This window comes from Lycium ferocissimum, chromosome 7 (genome assembly GCF_029784015.1).
Source record: "Lycium ferocissimum isolate CSIRO_LF1 chromosome 7, AGI_CSIRO_Lferr_CH_V1, whole genome shotgun sequence".
Taxonomy (NCBI): Eukaryota; Viridiplantae; Streptophyta; class Magnoliopsida; order Solanales; family Solanaceae; genus Lycium; species Lycium ferocissimum.
The window spans coordinates 12,444,078-12,463,096 of NC_081348.1; the positions used below are offsets into that span (position 1 = coordinate 12,444,078).

The following is a 19,019-nucleotide window of genomic DNA, read 5'->3' on the forward strand; positions in this document are numbered from 1 at the left end:
TTTATGTCTTAAGGTAAATAGAAAAAAAAAATATTATAATTTTTATAAATAACTTAAACCACACTACTGAGTAACCCCCCAAAAGGTTTTTGCTAATCTAAGCCATCAAAATATTGCTTTCTTCTTTAAAATTTGAAACTAGCAATTTAAGTATTCTTGGGGAATGATTGCAGAATGAACAAAAGGTATCCAATCTAATTTGTTATCATCACGAGTTGACAGTCTAGCATTCCCCTCTCATAAACATAAGATTCAAACCTGGTACTATAATACCCCCACTATATCCTTTAATAGAAGTTGAATGTATAGAATGCTGCAACTGCACAAGTAATCCCCAATATACCAATAACTTAAATACTCACAATCGCTTCGCCCTCCGCCTTCCCCACAAATCTAAGAGAGGAAAAAGGGCAAGGAAGGGGAAGATAGATATGGACATAAGCAACCTATGCCCAGGTTTTACTTTTAATTCACACACACTCAATACATATTTGTTCATAAACATCAACAAAAACAACAAGCTCGTGGTATGAAGTTTAAGCTACACTAAAGGAACACTGAACTAATAATAACTGGTGCTTCGTGTCTATATATTAATAGAGTTCAAAGTATGCAGACTGCTATCACTGTAGTGTGTTCTCCAGTACTTTGCTACTCGGACTACTCTCTGTGCTCCTAGCTTCCTGCTTCTGCAGATGGCATCAAAATCAGGGATCAGTTGAGGAGTAATATTCAATATGTATAATTAAGCCCGTAAACCATAATGGAAATGCTAATGGGTGACTATTAATGACATCTCAGACTTGTTTGTCAACATCGTAATGTTTCCCTTGCCAAACCTTCAAATAGTAGTTAAAAAACTTGAAAAGCCCCACAAGCGGAGTGATAAGTAATACCCTTGTCCACATGCAATTATCAACTTGATTGGAAGCCCCCAAAAGGAAAGCAAAAAGGATTTAAATTCTAATAAATTCTTTCACCACAAATCACAGGCTGACCGAACTGACATAGCATAGGCTTCCAGGTAAATAAGAATATACGATTATGAAGATATAAGAGTAGCAAATTAGAGGCCTAGGCAGGAGTAAAGCATCAATGAAAGACAGAGAACAAAAAGTGAATAGAAAAACCCTAAACTATCACCTTCACCACCACCCCCCCCCCCCCCTGGAACTATTTGCAAAATGTTTGGGATAAACTTTTAAGAAAATCTTAAAAATATGTCCACCTAGCAGTCTGGCACAATGAGTTCATTGTAGTTCAGGAGGGATTTTGTGAGCACCCACTAGTTTAGGTATGAAACTAGCAAAACGGTGATAGTATAAGGGGGTTTAACCAATTCGCTCAAGAACAAAAGACAAGAGGGTTACTTTAGTGATGAAATATAATATCATGCTTACACTGTAATCTAAGCTTTGAGCTGCTTAAGAATCTGAGGGTGGTTGTTGCTGCTGGGGCCAAATTGGCTGAGCCATATATGGACGGGGCTGCTGGGCATAAAGTGCTTGATCAACAGGCTTTCCCATGTACATCCCTGAAGCTCCAACCGGTGGAGCAGACTGCGGTGGCATCCCGTAATAGAATGGTAGACCCTCAGTGGGGCCTCCAACAGGAAGCGTTCCTCTAGGAATTGATGCAAGCACCTCATCTTTCAAGTCCTCCCTTGGTACAATGTCAACTAAGAAATCAAAGATATCAGTCCTTGTTATGGCTGCAGCGATATCGTTTTTCTGTAACGTCCTCCTTTTGTTCTCCTCAGTGTGGTTCCATGCACGCAGTGTCAATTCAAGTATGAACATCTCACAGGCACGAGCAAATACAACTGGTGCTTCTGCAGATATCATCCTAACATCTTCATCGGCTTTCATGATTTTCTTGATCCTTGCCAATGGCAGGCTATGATTCTTGAAATCAGAAACATGCTCGATTTCTTGATATTGATTTGCCCAGAAAGATTGGAGTTGTTGCTGCAATTGTTGTTGCTGCTGCTGATGAATGTGCTGATAAGCGAGCTGATGTTGGGCCATCTGGGCTGACGAAGCGGAAAGACCAGCTGCTTGAGGAGATTGAATTGCACCAGCTGAAACTGCAGCAGGAGTGGGCCCTGCCATTTGGTTAGCTTGGTATGGAGCACCATATATCGGAGCTGAGCTACCGGGAGGCTGTCCATTTCCATGATGATCCATTTTGAGTAAGTCTCCCTTTTAGAGAATTCAACGCTACCTTAGACTGTGAGCAAAGTAGAAACAACAATTTTTAGATTCTAAATATCGTCTTTCAAGTATTAGAAACTATACAAAAAAACCAGTCATTCAGTTTTATCATGTTGATGGAAGCCCTGACTAATCATGTTACTTGTGAGCTCATGGTCTCATTATGTTGTCTACGTAATGAGGCTATATAATAGTATCCACTTTCCTATTGACTATGATCGCTCCTTCTACACCTTCTATACTGAGGATGGATATCAATCACATGGCGATAATATATATTCATGCATTTGGAAGAAAACTTCAGATGCCTAGTAATAAAGCTGCCATTAAAACGGACCATAGAAATTAATAGATATATGCAGGGTATCCATGGAAAAGTATCTCAACCAAATAACAGAAAGAAATAAGTCAACTAATCCATCATTACTGGTATGCAGATTTCAGAACAAGTAATCTGATCCAGTGAATCTCTGCATGTGGAATATTACAATGTAAAAAGTGTATATGGCTAAGAAGGAAATCGGAGAAGTGTAAAAGGAATAAAGTCATTAAGCGATCATGACACAGATCACATCATTGAAGAGAAGATCTTAGCAAGCAACTGATAGTAATGAACATTACATCACACTCATGGTGCAAAAAAGTAGCAGGCTCTACAGCCCTAGGAAAGAACAAATTAATGATATGATCACACCTAAAAGAGCTACTGGAAAAGTATAACACAAACTTCTGGAAGCTACAGACCAGTTAACTTCAGCCAGAGTTAACAGAGTCATCATTTCAAAGTATCTAATTATCCCAATCTTGTTTGAAGTAATAAGGAAACCTCTTCCCAACTAAGGCACATGGTGAGCACGCATCAATTCTCACAAATTTTTGCATACACTCCGGATAATTAGCTATTTTGTTACATTTGCCTAATCCAAGTCCAACTTAACTAGTTACCAAAAAAAAGAGAGAGAGAGAGAGAGAGAGAGAGATCCCAACTAAACTCCATATATGGAAGTATAATAGACACCACTTTCCTATAGAGAACGTGTCTATCATGCATCATTTTTGGAATATTTCGGACAGTTTGAGATAACCCCACAAATTTGTCGTTTTCAGTAATTCCAAATTCCAATTCCTCCTTATTCAGTAAACGTGTAACTAAATGTTCTACAATTGGAGAACTCGTTATTCTGTTATTATCACGGAATCCAAGTACCGACAGGAATAATCCAAAACCTTTTTTATTTTGAGCTCAATCCGAATCCAGATGGGAATTAAGTCGATATAACAAGCACAAAGAAAATCATAGGGTATAAAATGTTTTCCACAATTGAAACAACACTGAAAATTGAATTCATCCCATGAATAAAACACTAATCCTAAAACAGACTTTAAAGCATTTGCATGTTCCTAGTGATTCATACATGGAAACAGCAACAGAAGCATCTCTATCAAGACAGTTTAACAAAAAAAGCTACGATATTATGCATCTGCAAAAAACCTCTGAATTGAATTTCAGCTCTAAACACCATTAAGAAAACGATACATACAATGCACTATACAAGAACGTTAGAACAACCCCAAACCTCAATCAACAAGCAAAAGAAACCATATGCATGCATAAATTTATGTGTTTTTTAAGCACAGAACAAGACCACTACACAAATACTCAAGACTCTACCAAACAGACCAAAAAACAAAAACACCCACAACATAAAGGGCAAATAGGAGAGCAACACATAATACCTCCCCACTGATTGAAGCTCCAAATTCTGGCTTCACCCAACAATCAAATTACCTAGCATCAAGAGAAAAAAATCAGCAAACAAGTTTTTTTTTTTTTTTTTTTTTTTTTTTTAAATGGAAAAATTCGAACTCGAAAACCAGAGGAAAAAAAGAAAAGAAAAACCAATCACACACCTCCATCTAATCAAATGAAACTGCCCAAAACTAACAACAAAAGACTAAAAAAAAAAAAAAAAAAAGAGGCAAAATTGTTGAAAATATGGAAAGATACAAAATTGAACCTGAAAAATTGGAACTTGGATTCCAACCAAAAAACCTCACAAAAAATCAGGCACAAAACTCCATCTAATCAAACAAAAACTACCCAAAAATATAAAAAGAAGAAGCAAGATTCATGTAAAAATTGAAACTTGGATTCTAACCCAAAAAAAAAAATCACTAAAAATCAGGCATAAATCTCCAACCAACCAAAAATTAAAAAAAAATAAGAAGCAAGATTCATGTATAAATGGAAACATGCAGATGGAAAATTAAAGCTGAAAAAACTGAAATTTAAATTGATAATAAAATTCAACAAACAACCCATCACCACAAACTCCAAGCACAAAAACCCCACTAAGAATTACTCATGAATCTCCATTCTAACCAAATTAAAACCACCAAAAAGATTTTTTTTTTTTTTAAAAAAAAAAAACCAAAAGTTTCATATGAAAATCAAAGAAAAACCCACTAACTAACTACAAATATCCATTTTAATGAGACACCCACCCAAAAAGAAAGATGCAAAATTGGACCAGTATTTGTAAAAATATAAACATACAGATAAAAAATTGAACCTGAAAGATTGGAAATTTGTGTGTTTTTAGAGAGAGAGAGAGAGAGAGCTAGCTAGGGTTGAATGAAAGAGGTAGATGATTGATTCCAAATGCAGGTGTAAAGCTAATAAATGCTAAACTAAACACTTGCTTAAATATTGTACTACTGAACAAAATTTAGGTACAACTTTATTTGTTTATTTTTGTCTGTAATTGGATTATCAAATTATTTTACTATTTCACGGTGCCTTTTATACTGCTTTAAATTGCTTGTTCTTACTGTTAATACTATTTGATTGCTTCTTTTACTATGCTATTTATCATATTATTTTGCTGATATTACTGCTTATTATTACTGTTTATTATTCCTAATGCTTTTTCATCTCTCTTTAAGTTGGGAGTCTATCGAAAATAGCCTCTCCACCAGTCAAAAGGTTGAGGAAAGATCTGCATATACTCTACCCTCCCAAACCCTATTTGGTGGGATTATACTGGATATATTGTTATTGTTGTTTATTTGTTTATTTACTGTGTACTCCCTCCGTTCACTTTTACCTTTCCATTGCATTGCATTGAAATTAAATTTTTATTTTTATTTGTCCACTTTAGTATATAAAAAAAAGACAAATTTTTTTTATTCTAGCATGAACATTAATTACTCATTTTTAAATTATTTTTTTAAGTATATTAAGATTACTCACCAATGAATATGAATATTTTGATAAAATAAATATTTTATTTATTAATTTTTAAGCTCGTGTAAAGGTAAAAATGACTGAAGTATATGTATATGTAAACTGTAAAGTACCAAAGCACGAGTTTTTTATGGTCTCTTGGCTGGAAACTCTCCAGGCCCCTCTAATTTGGAAACTTTATTGTCATCATGCTTACGCTAAAAAGGTTTTTAAGAATTTCAAGAAAAGAAAACCCTACTTTTCTCTTCTTTATTTTTCTTTATCTTTTCCATTGGCGTGGTGATAGAAATCAAATATTTTTCACTTTATTTGGAATTTTTAAAGTTAGAACTGTGTTTGGTCATAGTTTTTACAAAAATATTTGGTTATTTGAATGTACTAAAGTGAAAAGAAAAAAGAAGTGAAAACAAGGTTTTAGGTGTTTTCTAAATTCCAAATACAACTTCAAGTTGTATTTGTTGTATTTGAAATTTTCGTGACCAAAAGATGATTTTTAAATAAAGTGAAAAAAAAATCGAAAAAAAAATAATTTGGGTGAAGTTTTTCAAGTTTTGAAAATGTGTTTGGCCATAATTTTTCAAAACATATTTCACTTTTTATTTTGGAAAACGTGAAACATTACTTATACGCCTAAGTTCTAAAAATTATCAAAAATACTCAACCATACAAAACATATATAATTGCTAATCCCAAATTATGCAGAAGATGATATTGTAATAACACACTTACTAGCTACTACAATTCAAATTCCAATACAAAGATCCATCCGTGCAAGCAAAAAAAAACAACGCTAATAACCAGATATTCTTTAATATAATTTTTCCACATTGTACGAACAATCTTCACTTTATAGAAGAGACTGCTTTAATTATGGAAACGTGGTAGATACGGCTTTAATAGAAGAACATGGTAGATAGAATTAGTTGGGTCATAAATAGATTATTTTTTTTTATATATAAAATACAAAAATTTGGGGTAGTTTTTTAAAAAATTTGAAAAGGCCAAAATATAGATCTTGGCCCAAAAAACAGGTTTGAACTAGAATTTGAGAATTTGAAGATCTATTTTCAAAATCTATCAAATTTTATACCAAACAAATATTTAAAAACAAATCTTTAAAATATCTTCCCAAAATATATACCACACGGGAGCTAAGAAAATAAAAACCCTACTCAATTTCACTAACTTTTGCTTTCTTCATGGCAAAGTGACAAAATCCTTTTTTGTTGTGTTGTTTTTCTGTTTTCCTCTTTTCTTTTCTTGATTTGTTTTGGTTGGAGATTCATCACCCTTGTTTTTATCAAACTTAAAAAAAAGGAAGAAAAATAGAAGACGTAATTGTATAGTAATTTTAATTCAGTTTAATGAATATACATTTAAACACATAAGCATTATGATGGAGAAAAATACTCAAAAAAGACTAAGAGTTAGGGAAATTTTTATGTTTATTTGACGATCTTAAGCTTTTGATAAAGACATTAATTATAAGAATTTTAAAATATTGCTCATACAACACAATTAAGTGAAAGTATATTGATTAGGGTTGTACAAAGAAAACCGACAAATCGCACCAAATCGGTAATTTGAGTCAAACCGGAAAAAAAAAAACCCGACTAGTGGTTTGGTATTGGAAAGAAAAACCCGACCATAATTGGTTTGGTATACCGAACCAAACCAACCCTACGTTAGATGTATACAATTTTTAAAAATATTTCATACATAAAAAAATTTATTTATAATGTAATTTATAAATATTTCTTAAACATTTTCATAATTTTTATATTTTAACATATTATTTCAAGCTTGGACTTAGAACTTTAGATGGTCCAATAAGTTTTATAGAAGTCACACCAAAACCAAATCAATAATAATGTTAACAAAAGAAATTCAATTCTGGCACTAGAAATGACAATAATGTTAGTTATCTATTCTTTAGTTTTGCATTGGTTTAGACAATAAAATACATAACTTAATTTTATTTTTGTCTTTAAAAGTTAGTCATGTAATAAATACTTATTAGCCGTACTTATTTTAGCATGACTTAGTGCTTTTAAATTATGATCATTTTCATTATGGTTTATTAATTAGCAATATCTTTTATGCGATTTCATTATCTTTTTATATTTTAGTAGAATGTCATCACTCATCTCACACTTTGTGTTATTTTCTTAATAAACATCTTAATTAGATAATTGTATCTTACTAGAACTAAAAAAATATTTGAAGCACAAGTTATATGTTTTGTATGAAAACTTTATATAAAAAAAAAAAAAAACTCAAATTTGTTGGTTTGGTTTGATTTAAAGATTTAAAAATCCAACACAATGGATTTGGTTTGGTATTTGAAAAATCCGAACCAACTCTGTCCATGTACACTCCTAATAGTGATGTTTAAGTTTTTTTCCTTTTTTTTTTTTTCACAATCTAAGAGTTGAAATTGAGACAGATTAATCTACTTTGGAATAATGGAACCTTTAATAATGTAAGGGGCCGAGAAGTGTTACACTTCCATCTGTTTCCAATTGATACGTAATTGATACATGAAGCCATTTTACTTTTCTGTATGTTGACCATTTGGTTTCCACTAGATATTGCTTTTTGCCAAAAGAGCACTTCATAAAGATACAACGTGTGAAATTATCCAAACAAGATAAATTAGGCTTTTGTTGATATAAAGTCATAAGATATTTTAGGTTATCTGGTACTAGTCGAGGTTCTATCTTTTGTTGCCGTGCTTTCACAGCAAAATAATTTGAAATGTTTTAAATAAAGAAAAAAGCATAAGAATACTTCTGAACTTGAGTCGAATTTTCAATTACACAACTTTACGGGAATCTTATTATCCCCTGAACTTCTTTAAAATGAAATATGTACAATCTTGAGATGCCACAACTACTGAGACGTGAATTGTACGTGCCTAACACAGTACAATTTTATCACTTAAATTGTTTTTTTTTTTTTCCCTTCTCCTTCTCTCTTCTTTCTTCTCCCACCATCAACTACCCGAATCATCACCTCATAATCGCTGTTAGAGAAATAACATACCCACTTTAAAGTTACATTTTCTAATCCAACACCCTACTTTTTTCTATATATTTTTTTTTAATCTCTCTTCCTCAAGATAACCAAATTTTAGTAGTCCACTTTAAACCCCTTTTCACAAGAAAATATAATTTCTCGACAATTAAGAGTTAGTTCTTATTTGCTCAAACTTTAATGTCTTAATTGTATATTTACTTGAGATGAAAAAGCCTTGGGTTATTAAACGGTGTTAGATTTGAAGCTTTATTTGGATCTTTATATGAGATTAATATGTGTGCTTTTGATCAAAGCTTGTGCGCATTAGATAGTTGGGGTCAAGAGCCATATATTTTAGCATATGAACTGAAATCATTTGAAAACCTAATATTTTCAAGACAAATATCATTTTTCAGTGGCGATCTGATTGTGAAAGTGGAAAAGGAGTAGAGATTTTTCGTAATAGGGTAGTTATGAATTTTCACAGCTTAATTTTGTTGAGGGCAATGGTGGGTTCTAAACACAACAGTCAACAATTTGAATTTTCTTAATTAGTTTTAAGCTTAGTTTTTTTTTTCTCACTCACATGCGTCTAAGAGATTGAGCACGCTTCTATGCCACATCATCAATTAAGAGTGTATTTATTCAGCTTTTAAAAAGTTTGGAGAGGTAATGAGACCCGGCAAAATATAAGTGTGTATATTAAAAATTCGAGACAAATTTAAGAATATTTTTTGTGTGTTTGGTTATGAAGGAACATGTTTTTCAAGAAAATGTTTCTAGGAAAATAAGTGAATTTTTTACTTATTTTATAGTGTTTGGTAAGTAAGCAAAAAAAATATATTATACAAGAGCATTTATATGTAATCAAGCAAAATACTATGGGGGTTGAATGGCATGGGGAATGGGGGTTCATGAGTGGCGAGGCTGGGATGTTGTCAAGAGGGGGGGGGGGGTTTAGGGGTGTTGGGTGGGTGGAGAGAATACAATGAACTTGGAATGTCACTTGTGGAACTTATTTTCCCTACTTTAAGTAATTTTTCTCATTTTTTAGAAACTTGTTTTCCTAAAGAAACTGTTTTTCAAAGCATTTTGACCAACCAAACATGTGAAAATTGAAAAACATTTTCTGAATAATGTTTTCCTCCATACCAAACACACCTTTTTTTTTTTCAATTAAAAAAGCCCCAAAATGAAATCAAATTTTATAAAAGGTAATAAAATCGATATAAACTTTAATCTTTTTTAATGATAATTTTGGGTAAATAATCATGTTGCACAATTTACTAAACAAAGATGATGATGGTTAAGTGATCTTTAGAAGTTTTATGTTATCTTAAGACTTCTTTACTCTATCTTTCTTGTCCTTCCTCTCCATAGGTTTTGAAGATAATTTATTGGTTATTTTCTTTTGTAAAAGAAACCTACCCTAGCTATTACTATGGTTTATGAGCTTTAGCCGTCTTTGATTCCATTGCTTGTTGTTTCATACCATTTATCCTAGTGAAAAGACATATAATGACCATTTTAATGCTGTAAAAATAACCCCTTATTGCTTAAGTATTATTGCCAACTGTCATAAGTTTTGCTCTATGGAACAGACTATATACATAGGAGTTTGTTCATGAGTTAATTTGGTTTAACTTTTACTTAAATAGAAAAAGTAAATTTGTCAATTTGGTAAATATACAAATCAACCATATCATGTATATTAAATGGATCATTTATGTAGGCGTTTGGCCATGAAAATCAAATATTTTTCACTTTATTTGAAATTTTGAAGTTGGAGTTGTGTTTGGTTATAGTTTTTACAAATAATATTTGGTTACTTACATGTACTGAAGGTGAAAAAAGTGAAAACAAGGTTTTAAGTGTTTTTCAAATTCCAAATACAACTTCAAATTGTATTTGGAATTTTCATGGCCAAACGATGATTCTCAAATAATGTGAAAAAAAATTCCGGAAAAAGGTGAAAAATTCTCATGGCCATTTTTTTTACATGAAATAGAAATTCACACACACACATAGCTATATAATTTTTTTTTTTGTTTTTTTTTTTTTTTTTGACATACAATTTAGCAATGAAAATTAATATTTTCAAGGTGGACTATGGGGTTTAGTTATGACCTGAACTTTTATATTTATCATAAAAAAGGAGAACAATCAGGAGGACATAGACCATAACCTCTGTACAAAGAGTGTAACTAATTACTATTAGGTACCTAGCTAATTGATGGATTGGGAAACAACATCCCAATCAGAGTAGTAGTGGATTGGACTCCTCTCCATTTCCCTTCTTTCTATTTCCTCCAAGTTCTACCTTAGATTAGAGACACATGGTATGGGTTAGAATTAATGACTAAGATTTAATTGACTAAAACAAGGCCCTAACCATAATTTGTATAATTAATAACTTATCCATAAATATATTAAAATATTTTCTCTCTCTTCCTATTTTAATATTCCATCTTTTTTTCAATCATGACAACTCTTTAATAGTGATATTTTCCAGAATATAGACAACTCTTTCAGAAATATACAATTACCAATTGAATAATGGGGTCTATATTATGTGAATTAGTAAGCATCATAATTGAAAAAATGGAAAATATCACTAATTGAATAATGGGTCTATTAGGGGAAAAAAATTAAGTGGCAAAAAATAATTGGATAAAATAGAAAAGATATTTTACTGGGTAGGAAAAGTAAATAGGAAGAGAGAGAAAAATATTCTAATATATTTATAGATAAGTTATTAATTATGTAATCATGATTAGGACCTTGTTTTAGTCAATTAAATCTTAGTCATTAATTTTAATCCATGCCATGTATGTCTAATCCAAGATAAAACTTGGGGAAAATGGAGAGAAGGGAAATGGAGAGGAGCTCAATCCAGTAGTAGTCATCTATACAAAATGAGGCTATACGAATATAGTTAAAACAACTAAATGAGCATTATCAGCTAACAACTTGAATTAACTATATTAGGCAGAGAACTAACAACTTCAAATTTGATGTGCACTTTGATCCTTTCTCCAAAATTAACAAGTTATAATTCGTATCCATGTTACCTTCTCTATAAAAATATGGACAAAAGAACAATTGAGCTTCTTCATTTTGTTGTTAATCGTGGTGATAACAACTTGAGATTCAAATTCAACAACCACAAAATAGTAGTCATATACATAATTCTAAACCTTGAACTAAGGCCTTAGCCTCTGTCATATGATTATTGCATATAGAAATCAACATAGGCCATAAGGACATTTCGAATGTGATCTCAATAATACCTCCACCTCGGGAGCTTCCTAGATTTCCTTTGCAACACACGTCTAAGTTGAATTTAACACAACCAATATCACTCAAATGATGATTAGCATTTCTGGTTGTTTCACATTCACTGTAAGAATTACTACTTGACTATTTTAATTTCATCTGATGATTGCCTGTACATATTTCTGTAAGACTTTTAGCTTCTCTTTGCTCCTTTGGTTTTAGAATTATTTTGTTAGTTGGTTCTTCTTTATTCATATACTAGAAAATACATATGAAATTTTTTAAAAATAAAATGGATATTAAAGCATCACATACTCGTTTTTTAGATTTATAATAACAGAATTCACATTGGAAAGACAAGTTAAAATTCACTTTATAGAAAAAAAGTATGTAACACAAAGTCGACTAGTGTTCCACCCCTACTTAAAAATTGTTTATAAACTACATTAATTATTTTAAATTTTAGTAATTGTATTTAAAGTTAAATGTAATGATAATTGGAGACTTGTGGTCTTACTTAAGTCCTCTAGCCCGGTGTTGCTGCTTCTTCTATTAATAGCTATCAGGTTCCTTTTCTCTTGTCTTAAGGCCACTTGACACTTAGTTTTAAGATGCCTTGTATTTCCACAATGATATTGCCTTTCATTTCATAAAAGAATATGTTTATTAGTAACATTTTCTATAATACTAAACATAGCAGGTAATGTATAACTTCTTGGATCATTAGATTGTGAAAATCCAAACCACTAATAACAACTATAATTATGATAGAAGTAATATACATATATATATATATATATATATATATATATATATATATATATATATATATATATATATATATATATATATATATATCTAATGCAGGTAATACATAATATTTTTTTAAAGAATGAATAAACTTGTTTTAGTTGTTTTGAGACAAATCATTTTATCCTTAACTACAATTATTCTTCAATCTTTTCTATATAATTTTATGTTAGAAAACTGGTATTAGAATATGATATAAAGCCTAAAAGCTAGTTTTTTTCTTCTTCTTTTTTCACAGATTTTGGTAGCTTTATGCTACATTGGTTGTGTTGTTGCAAAAGATGAAGACACGCTTGATGGTTTAAAGCCAAATGGAAAACTCTTCGTCATGGCGGGGTGAAGCGTGGGGGTGGGGTGGGGATAGTTATAATTTTATTTATTATAATTGTAATATTTTTGGAGGCACGCCATAGGATTAGACCGTATGCCTCTACGGAACCTATTTGGCGCGTAGTGAAGTTATTCCCTCGTGTACAGTATTCGGTACAAGAGGAAATTAACTTCACGGTCGGTACATGCTACATCTGTTTGAATGAATTCAAACAGACTGAGTACGTACGAGTCCTATCCTGCAACCATGTGTATCATCATGACTGCCTACTCAAATGGATGACTAGGAACATGATGTGCCCAGAATGCCGTCGTGATTATAGTCATCATTTAGAGGCTTAAAATATACTCCCTTTGTCCCAATATATGACACACTTTTCTTTTTAGTCAGTCCAAAAAAGAATGACACATTTCCTTCTTTGGCAATAATTTAACTTTAAACTCTACTTTTTACGCTTAACGAGATGATCTATAGCCACAAAAATATCTTTGGTTTGTTTTAGACCACAAGATTCAAAAGTCTTCCTTTATTTTTTAAACTCCGTGCCCAGTCAAACTATATCATATAAATTGGGACAGAGGGAGTATAAGTTAACATACATATAGAGGGGACACGGTATGCACGTATGGCGCACGAGATACACGGGCAACGCAGGGGATGCACGTGTGACGCAGACAAAAGCTAGTTTTTATTAAATATAATGGCCAAAGTCATAGATGGACCCCTGAACTTGTCCTGATTTTCCATCTAGACCCCCCAACTGAAATGTTGATCATCTGAACCCCCGAACATAAGATAAAATGTGCCATTTGAACCCTCGTGCCACCTGGGCACACGCGTGAAGCTCACTTGCCGTGACATGGAAAAATAGACCAATGACATGGAGCCATGTCATGTTACCTGTTTTTTTTTTTTTTTTTTTTTTTTTTAAAATAAGTCATGTCAACAAAAACAATTAATTTTAACAAAAACTCTATTTTAAAATCTATTTAAATAATTAAAAAAAATTGAAAAACCCAACTCATCCTCTCCGATAGCCCACCTCGCCGCCGCCTCCGCCGCCGCTTTCTTTTTTAAAATTTTTAATCATTAAAAATTAATTTTAACAAAAACTCTATTTTAAAATCTATTTAAATAATTAAAAAAATTGAAAAACCCAACCCATCCTCTCCGATAGCCCACCTCACCGCCGCCACTGCCGCCGCTGCCTCCTCCCCCGCCACGGCCGCCACTTTCTTTTTTTAAAATTTTTAATCATTAAAAATTAATTTTAACAAAAACTCTATTTTAAAATCTATTTAAATAATTAAAAAAAAATTGAAAAACCCAACCCATCCTCTCCGATAGCCCACCTCGCCGCCGCCGCCGCCGCCGCTTTCTTTTTTTAAATTTTTAATCATTACAAAATTAATTTTAACAAAAACTCTATTTTAAAATCTATTTAAATAATTAAAAAAAATTGAAATACCCAACTCATCCTCTCCGATAGCCCACTTCACCGCCACCACTGCCCCCCCCCCCCCCCGCCGCCGCTTCAAAATCTATTTAAATAGCGTTTTTGTTAAAATTAATTTTTAATGATTAAAAATTTAAAAAAAAAAGCGACGGCGGCGGGAGGAGGAGGTGGCGGCGAGAGGAACGTGGCGGCAGTGGGTGCGGTGAAGTGGGCTATCGGAAAGGATGGGTTGGGTTTTTCAATTTTTTTTAATTATTTAAATAGATTTTAAAATAGAGTTTTTGTTAAAATTAATTTTTAATGATTAAAAATTCAAATAAAAAAGTTGGTCTCTCACGCTCTGTTTAAAGCAGTGAGCTTCACGCGTGTGCCAGCTGGCACGAGGGGGTTCAAATGGCACAGTTTATCTTATGTTCGGGGGTTCAGATGGTCAACGTTTCAGTTGGGGGGTCTAGATGGAAAATCAGGACAAGTTCAGGGGTCCATCTATGACTTTGGCCAAATATAATTGATAGCATATTGGGATTTGGCTTTAGGTCACCAATTACATTGAGTCGAAACGGTATGCACATGGACACACGAGATGCACGCGCGACGCAGACAAAAGTTAGTTTTTGTTACATTTAGTTCCCACGATCTAGTGTTTTTTTTTTTTTTTGAAATAGAGATGTAATGATGGTTGGAAAAGTTGTAATATAAATGCGTATACTAGGCCCAGGCTCGATCTGGTTTAGTATCAAGGTGATTCTTTTTCTGTTCCTATATATATGTGTCCGTGCAAATCTGACGAGCTCAACTTCCACTGAAAAGAGAGGCTCGACCTCAACCTCAGATTCGAAGCCTGATGGGAGGTGCTGGTAAGGCCGGGACCGTGGTCGTCCATCTCTTATTTGCCGGCCGAACACCAACATATAGTTATAGTTGAAATGGCTTTGACTTTGATGATAGATAATGGAGTACCAAAGCATCTATGGGTTGAAGCATTCCCTACTGCAGCGTATTTGCTCTCTCCTAGCAGCCTTGCCTTAACCGACTGTGCGGGTTGGTTGTCATACCTATCCCTTCCTGTCTTTCCTCTTTGATTCATTCCTTGGCAGCTACCTTCACCCGAGGATCAAACTTACCATTTTTAGCCCTTAAGTGTTGGTGGGGGTTGCCTGAAAATAGAACTGCCCCAAAATAGAGTTTCTATTCAAATCCTGTTCCCGGTGGTAGGAAGAACTGAAATAGGTTTCCTGAAGAAAAGAAGGGGCGGATGAGGGCACCGCACCCCCTCACGAGGTACTCATAGAAGAGGGCGGGGCATTTTCGGGGACTAGCCCGCTTCCCATTACTGGCAAAGAAAGAAAGGCAGGTTCAGGCGATTGATCAAAAAAAGATTTCCTTCCCTTTTTACATTGTATAATAGTATAATTAAGTGCATAAAAACTTGACACACCTATTATACAATGTATATACATCATTTATGCACTTTGTAATAGTGCTAAACTTTTAATGTTTTTGAAAGATAACTGTGTATTCATTGTATAATAAGTTGTATACTGGTTGTATAAATGTCATACTGAAATGCATTAATTATACACGGTGGAGGAATGGACACTGGCGTATGTACATTCATTGTATAAGAGAGGTATGTTCAATTACTTATAGAGTTTAAAATCTTCAACAGCAAAAGAGCTAATTCAGAAAGCCTTTGTATGTAGTGTGAATTTTGCACCACTTTTATTTGTTTAAAAAAATATCTATGGTATTCCTGGTGATTGGTGAACGGTTTCCAGTGATACGACCCAGCCCAATAACTCACTTGACCAAACACCCATATCTCTCATCTCCCTAAATTGTCCTTAATCAACCAAATCAGAACCAAAAGGGCATTAACTTCACGGACGGTACATGCTACATTTGATTTCTATCATATCTTATTTCTTCATTTTATCTTATCTTAAGTTTGACATGACTTGCATGGATTTCATGTTTGGCTGTGATATTGTGAGCTGAAGCATTTTAATTCTGAAATGAAATTTCCTAATTTGCTTTAATGAGGATTAGCAGTCCATGTATCTCTGTTATTAAAAGTTGGGAGAGGATCACTGAATTTAATCCTTTTTTTTTTTTGTGCGGATTACCCTTCAAATGCATTGGTCTTTAATTTTTGGCCCTCAAATTGCCGGTCTTTAATTTTTGTCTTTCACTTAAAAAAGTAGCCGAAAATAGCCTGAGGTTCTGGGTTCGAACCCCTGCTCAGTTAAAAAAAAAAAAAAAAAAAAAAAAGGGAATTTCGCAAGGCAAGGCTTTTCGCGAAACCTCTGCCTTAAGGCCTATTTGAGCAAATGTTTGCCTTAAGGCACATCTCCGTCTTCAGACTTAACTTTTGCGAATAAAAAAAAAAAAAAAAAAATAGGCTAATTTTACTACAAAACTCTACCAAGGCAAGGAGTTAGAAACCCGCGCCTCGGAGGTATTGAGCAAATGTAATTTTTGCCAAATAAGGCACGTTTAATCTTAAATTTGGGCCTCTATGTTAGAATTGTTGGAAGATAGTCAAAGGGCAATTCGGGAATTGCCCGCTTCTTTTGGGGTGGTCTTTAAACTTTTTGCGGTCTTTAAATTTTGCCCTTCATATTTGTGGTCTTTAAGTTTTGCCCTTACTTGGATACACGAGGTTTTGGGTTCGAACCCCGCTCAAGCATAAAATAAAGAAATAATTTCGCAAGGCTAGGAGTGTACGCTTAGGCTTAACTGTAAGGAAAAATTAAAGTTATGCGGAGGGGCATAACTTTCCTAAAGAAACATAGTTTAGTTATGCCTTATGGAGCAAAACTTTTCCTTAAGGAACTATTTTTTAATTAAGGCATAACCAAAAATGCCTAACTTGTGGTGTTTTTGACTGCCCCCCTCGGCATAACTTCCTTAAGGAAAAACTAAAGTTATGCGGAGGGGGCATAATTAATTTTGCCTTAGGTTAGAAAACTTTTAATTAAGGCATAACCAAAAGTATGCCTTAACTCGTACCTTGAAAAGTTATTAAGCGAAAAAACAAAATTAAAGTTTTACCTTAGCAAAATTTTCCAACTTTTTTGAGGAGTGTGCCTTTAAAAGTTAAAAAAAAAAAAAAAAAAAAAAATGTCTCAAGGCAAAATTAAAGACCACCCCCAAGTTTTGCCTTATGGGGCAAAATAAGGCTATGCCAATCTTTTAATTAAGGCATAACCAAAAGTATGCCTTAACTAAAAGTTGCCTTGAAAAGTTTTTAAAAAAAAAAAAAATGTCCCAGTTTAATCTTAAATTTGGGCCTCTATGTTAGAATTGTTGGAAGATAGTCAAATACAATGAGTCCTCGGGCCGTTTATTTGGGTTCAATTAGGTCATTTGCACTTTTTGTCCCTGTTTTGTGCTGCTTTTTAATTTTTGGCCCTCAAGACAAATAATTAATTAGCGGGACATAAGTTTTCGCATCATAATATCACACAAATTATGACTCAGCCTTAAAGAACTTATGCCCTTCTAGGCATAAATTCAATTTTGAAGGACAAAATTAAAGACGAACCCATTTGAAGGACCACCTGTGAAATTTCTTCAAACAAATAGGCTATTGGAACTGGTAATTTCACTCTTCGAATCCCTAATTTGCAGTGTGTTTCAGCAGTAGTGGGAATAAGAGATACGAAGGAAAATGATGCTGACCAAATGAAAAGGGGTTATATAAGGAGTCCGCAACTTAAATGACCCAAAAACTGTGATAATTAAAAAAAAACACAAATAAATTAGTACATAATGGGTGCGGATTATATAATAACTGAAAAATGTGCAACTAGTACAAACAAAGTACATAAAAATAACAAATTAAATAGAAAATACATAAAAAAAAACAACAAAATACATAGAAATATTAAACTTAATAAACAAAATACATAGAAATAATAAACAATAACAAGATAGCATAAATAATCTTCCAAAATTTCAGTTTTTCCTATGCCTTGCCTAGGCTTAAGCCCCGAGGCACGAGACGTAAGTGCCATGGGTACTTAATTTTTAATATTTTCTAAATTAATAAAATAAAAATATAAGTAAAAAATATATTAAAATTATATAAATAAAAAAGAATTAGTATAAAAATATACTTATTTATTATTAACATGCCAACTTATGCATGAACTATTAAAAAATCTTGAAAAAGTGAATGTAAAGATGCATTACACAATACCATGACTATGATGAAACATAATTAGAGTTGACAAAACGATACTCTATCCTAATAATTCAAACATAAAATTGACAATAATATAAAGTTATTATTTTAAAACCTAAAACTAGATACAAATTAATACTCATTATAATACAAATAGTCAGAGTAGAGTCTTCAAAACATTATCTAAACTAGAGTGATATCAAAAGAAATTCTAAAACTAAAAACTATCTTGAAAAAGATAAATTAAAGAATGCTAAGAAAATCTTGAAGAAAATAAAGCATAAAGAAGGAAAATGCAAACATGGAAGATAGTAAGAATTGAAGGACAAAGCCATTTGCTTTGTAGTTTACTTTGCATACAAAGGTGTAAAGTTTATATGTTACTCCGTAAACAACAATAAGAAAAGCTTATGAAATTAGGATAAATGATTGGAAAAAACTTTTAACTTTTTGAGATATTTAGTTTGAGAATTTACTAT

General features: G+C 32.7%; 1 protein-coding gene across 2 annotated transcripts; it reads right to left on the minus strand.

Annotated features, from left to right (window-relative positions):
- Nucleotides 1-416: 416 nt before the first annotated feature.
- Nucleotides 417-4,946, minus strand: LOC132063376 (nuclear transcription factor Y subunit C-9-like). 2 transcript variants are annotated; one of them, XM_059455889.1, is made up of 4 exons: nt 4,787-4,946; nt 3,951-4,002; nt 1,401-2,229; nt 417-689 (listed from the first exon to the last, which is right to left on the minus strand). In XM_059455889.1, exon 3 carries the CDS (start codon nt 2,184-2,186, stop codon nt 1,425-1,427), a length of 762 nt encoding a protein of 253 aa, XP_059311872.1. In that variant the 5' UTR covers nt 2,187-2,229; nt 3,951-4,002; nt 4,787-4,946; the 3' UTR covers nt 417-689; nt 1,401-1,424. The 2 variants fall into 2 exon arrangements, with proteins under 2 accessions (XP_059311872.1, XP_059311873.1); XM_059455890.1 differs by having other exon boundaries at nt 4,771-4,793.
- Between the last annotated feature and the right edge of the window lie 14,073 nt (nt 4,947-19,019).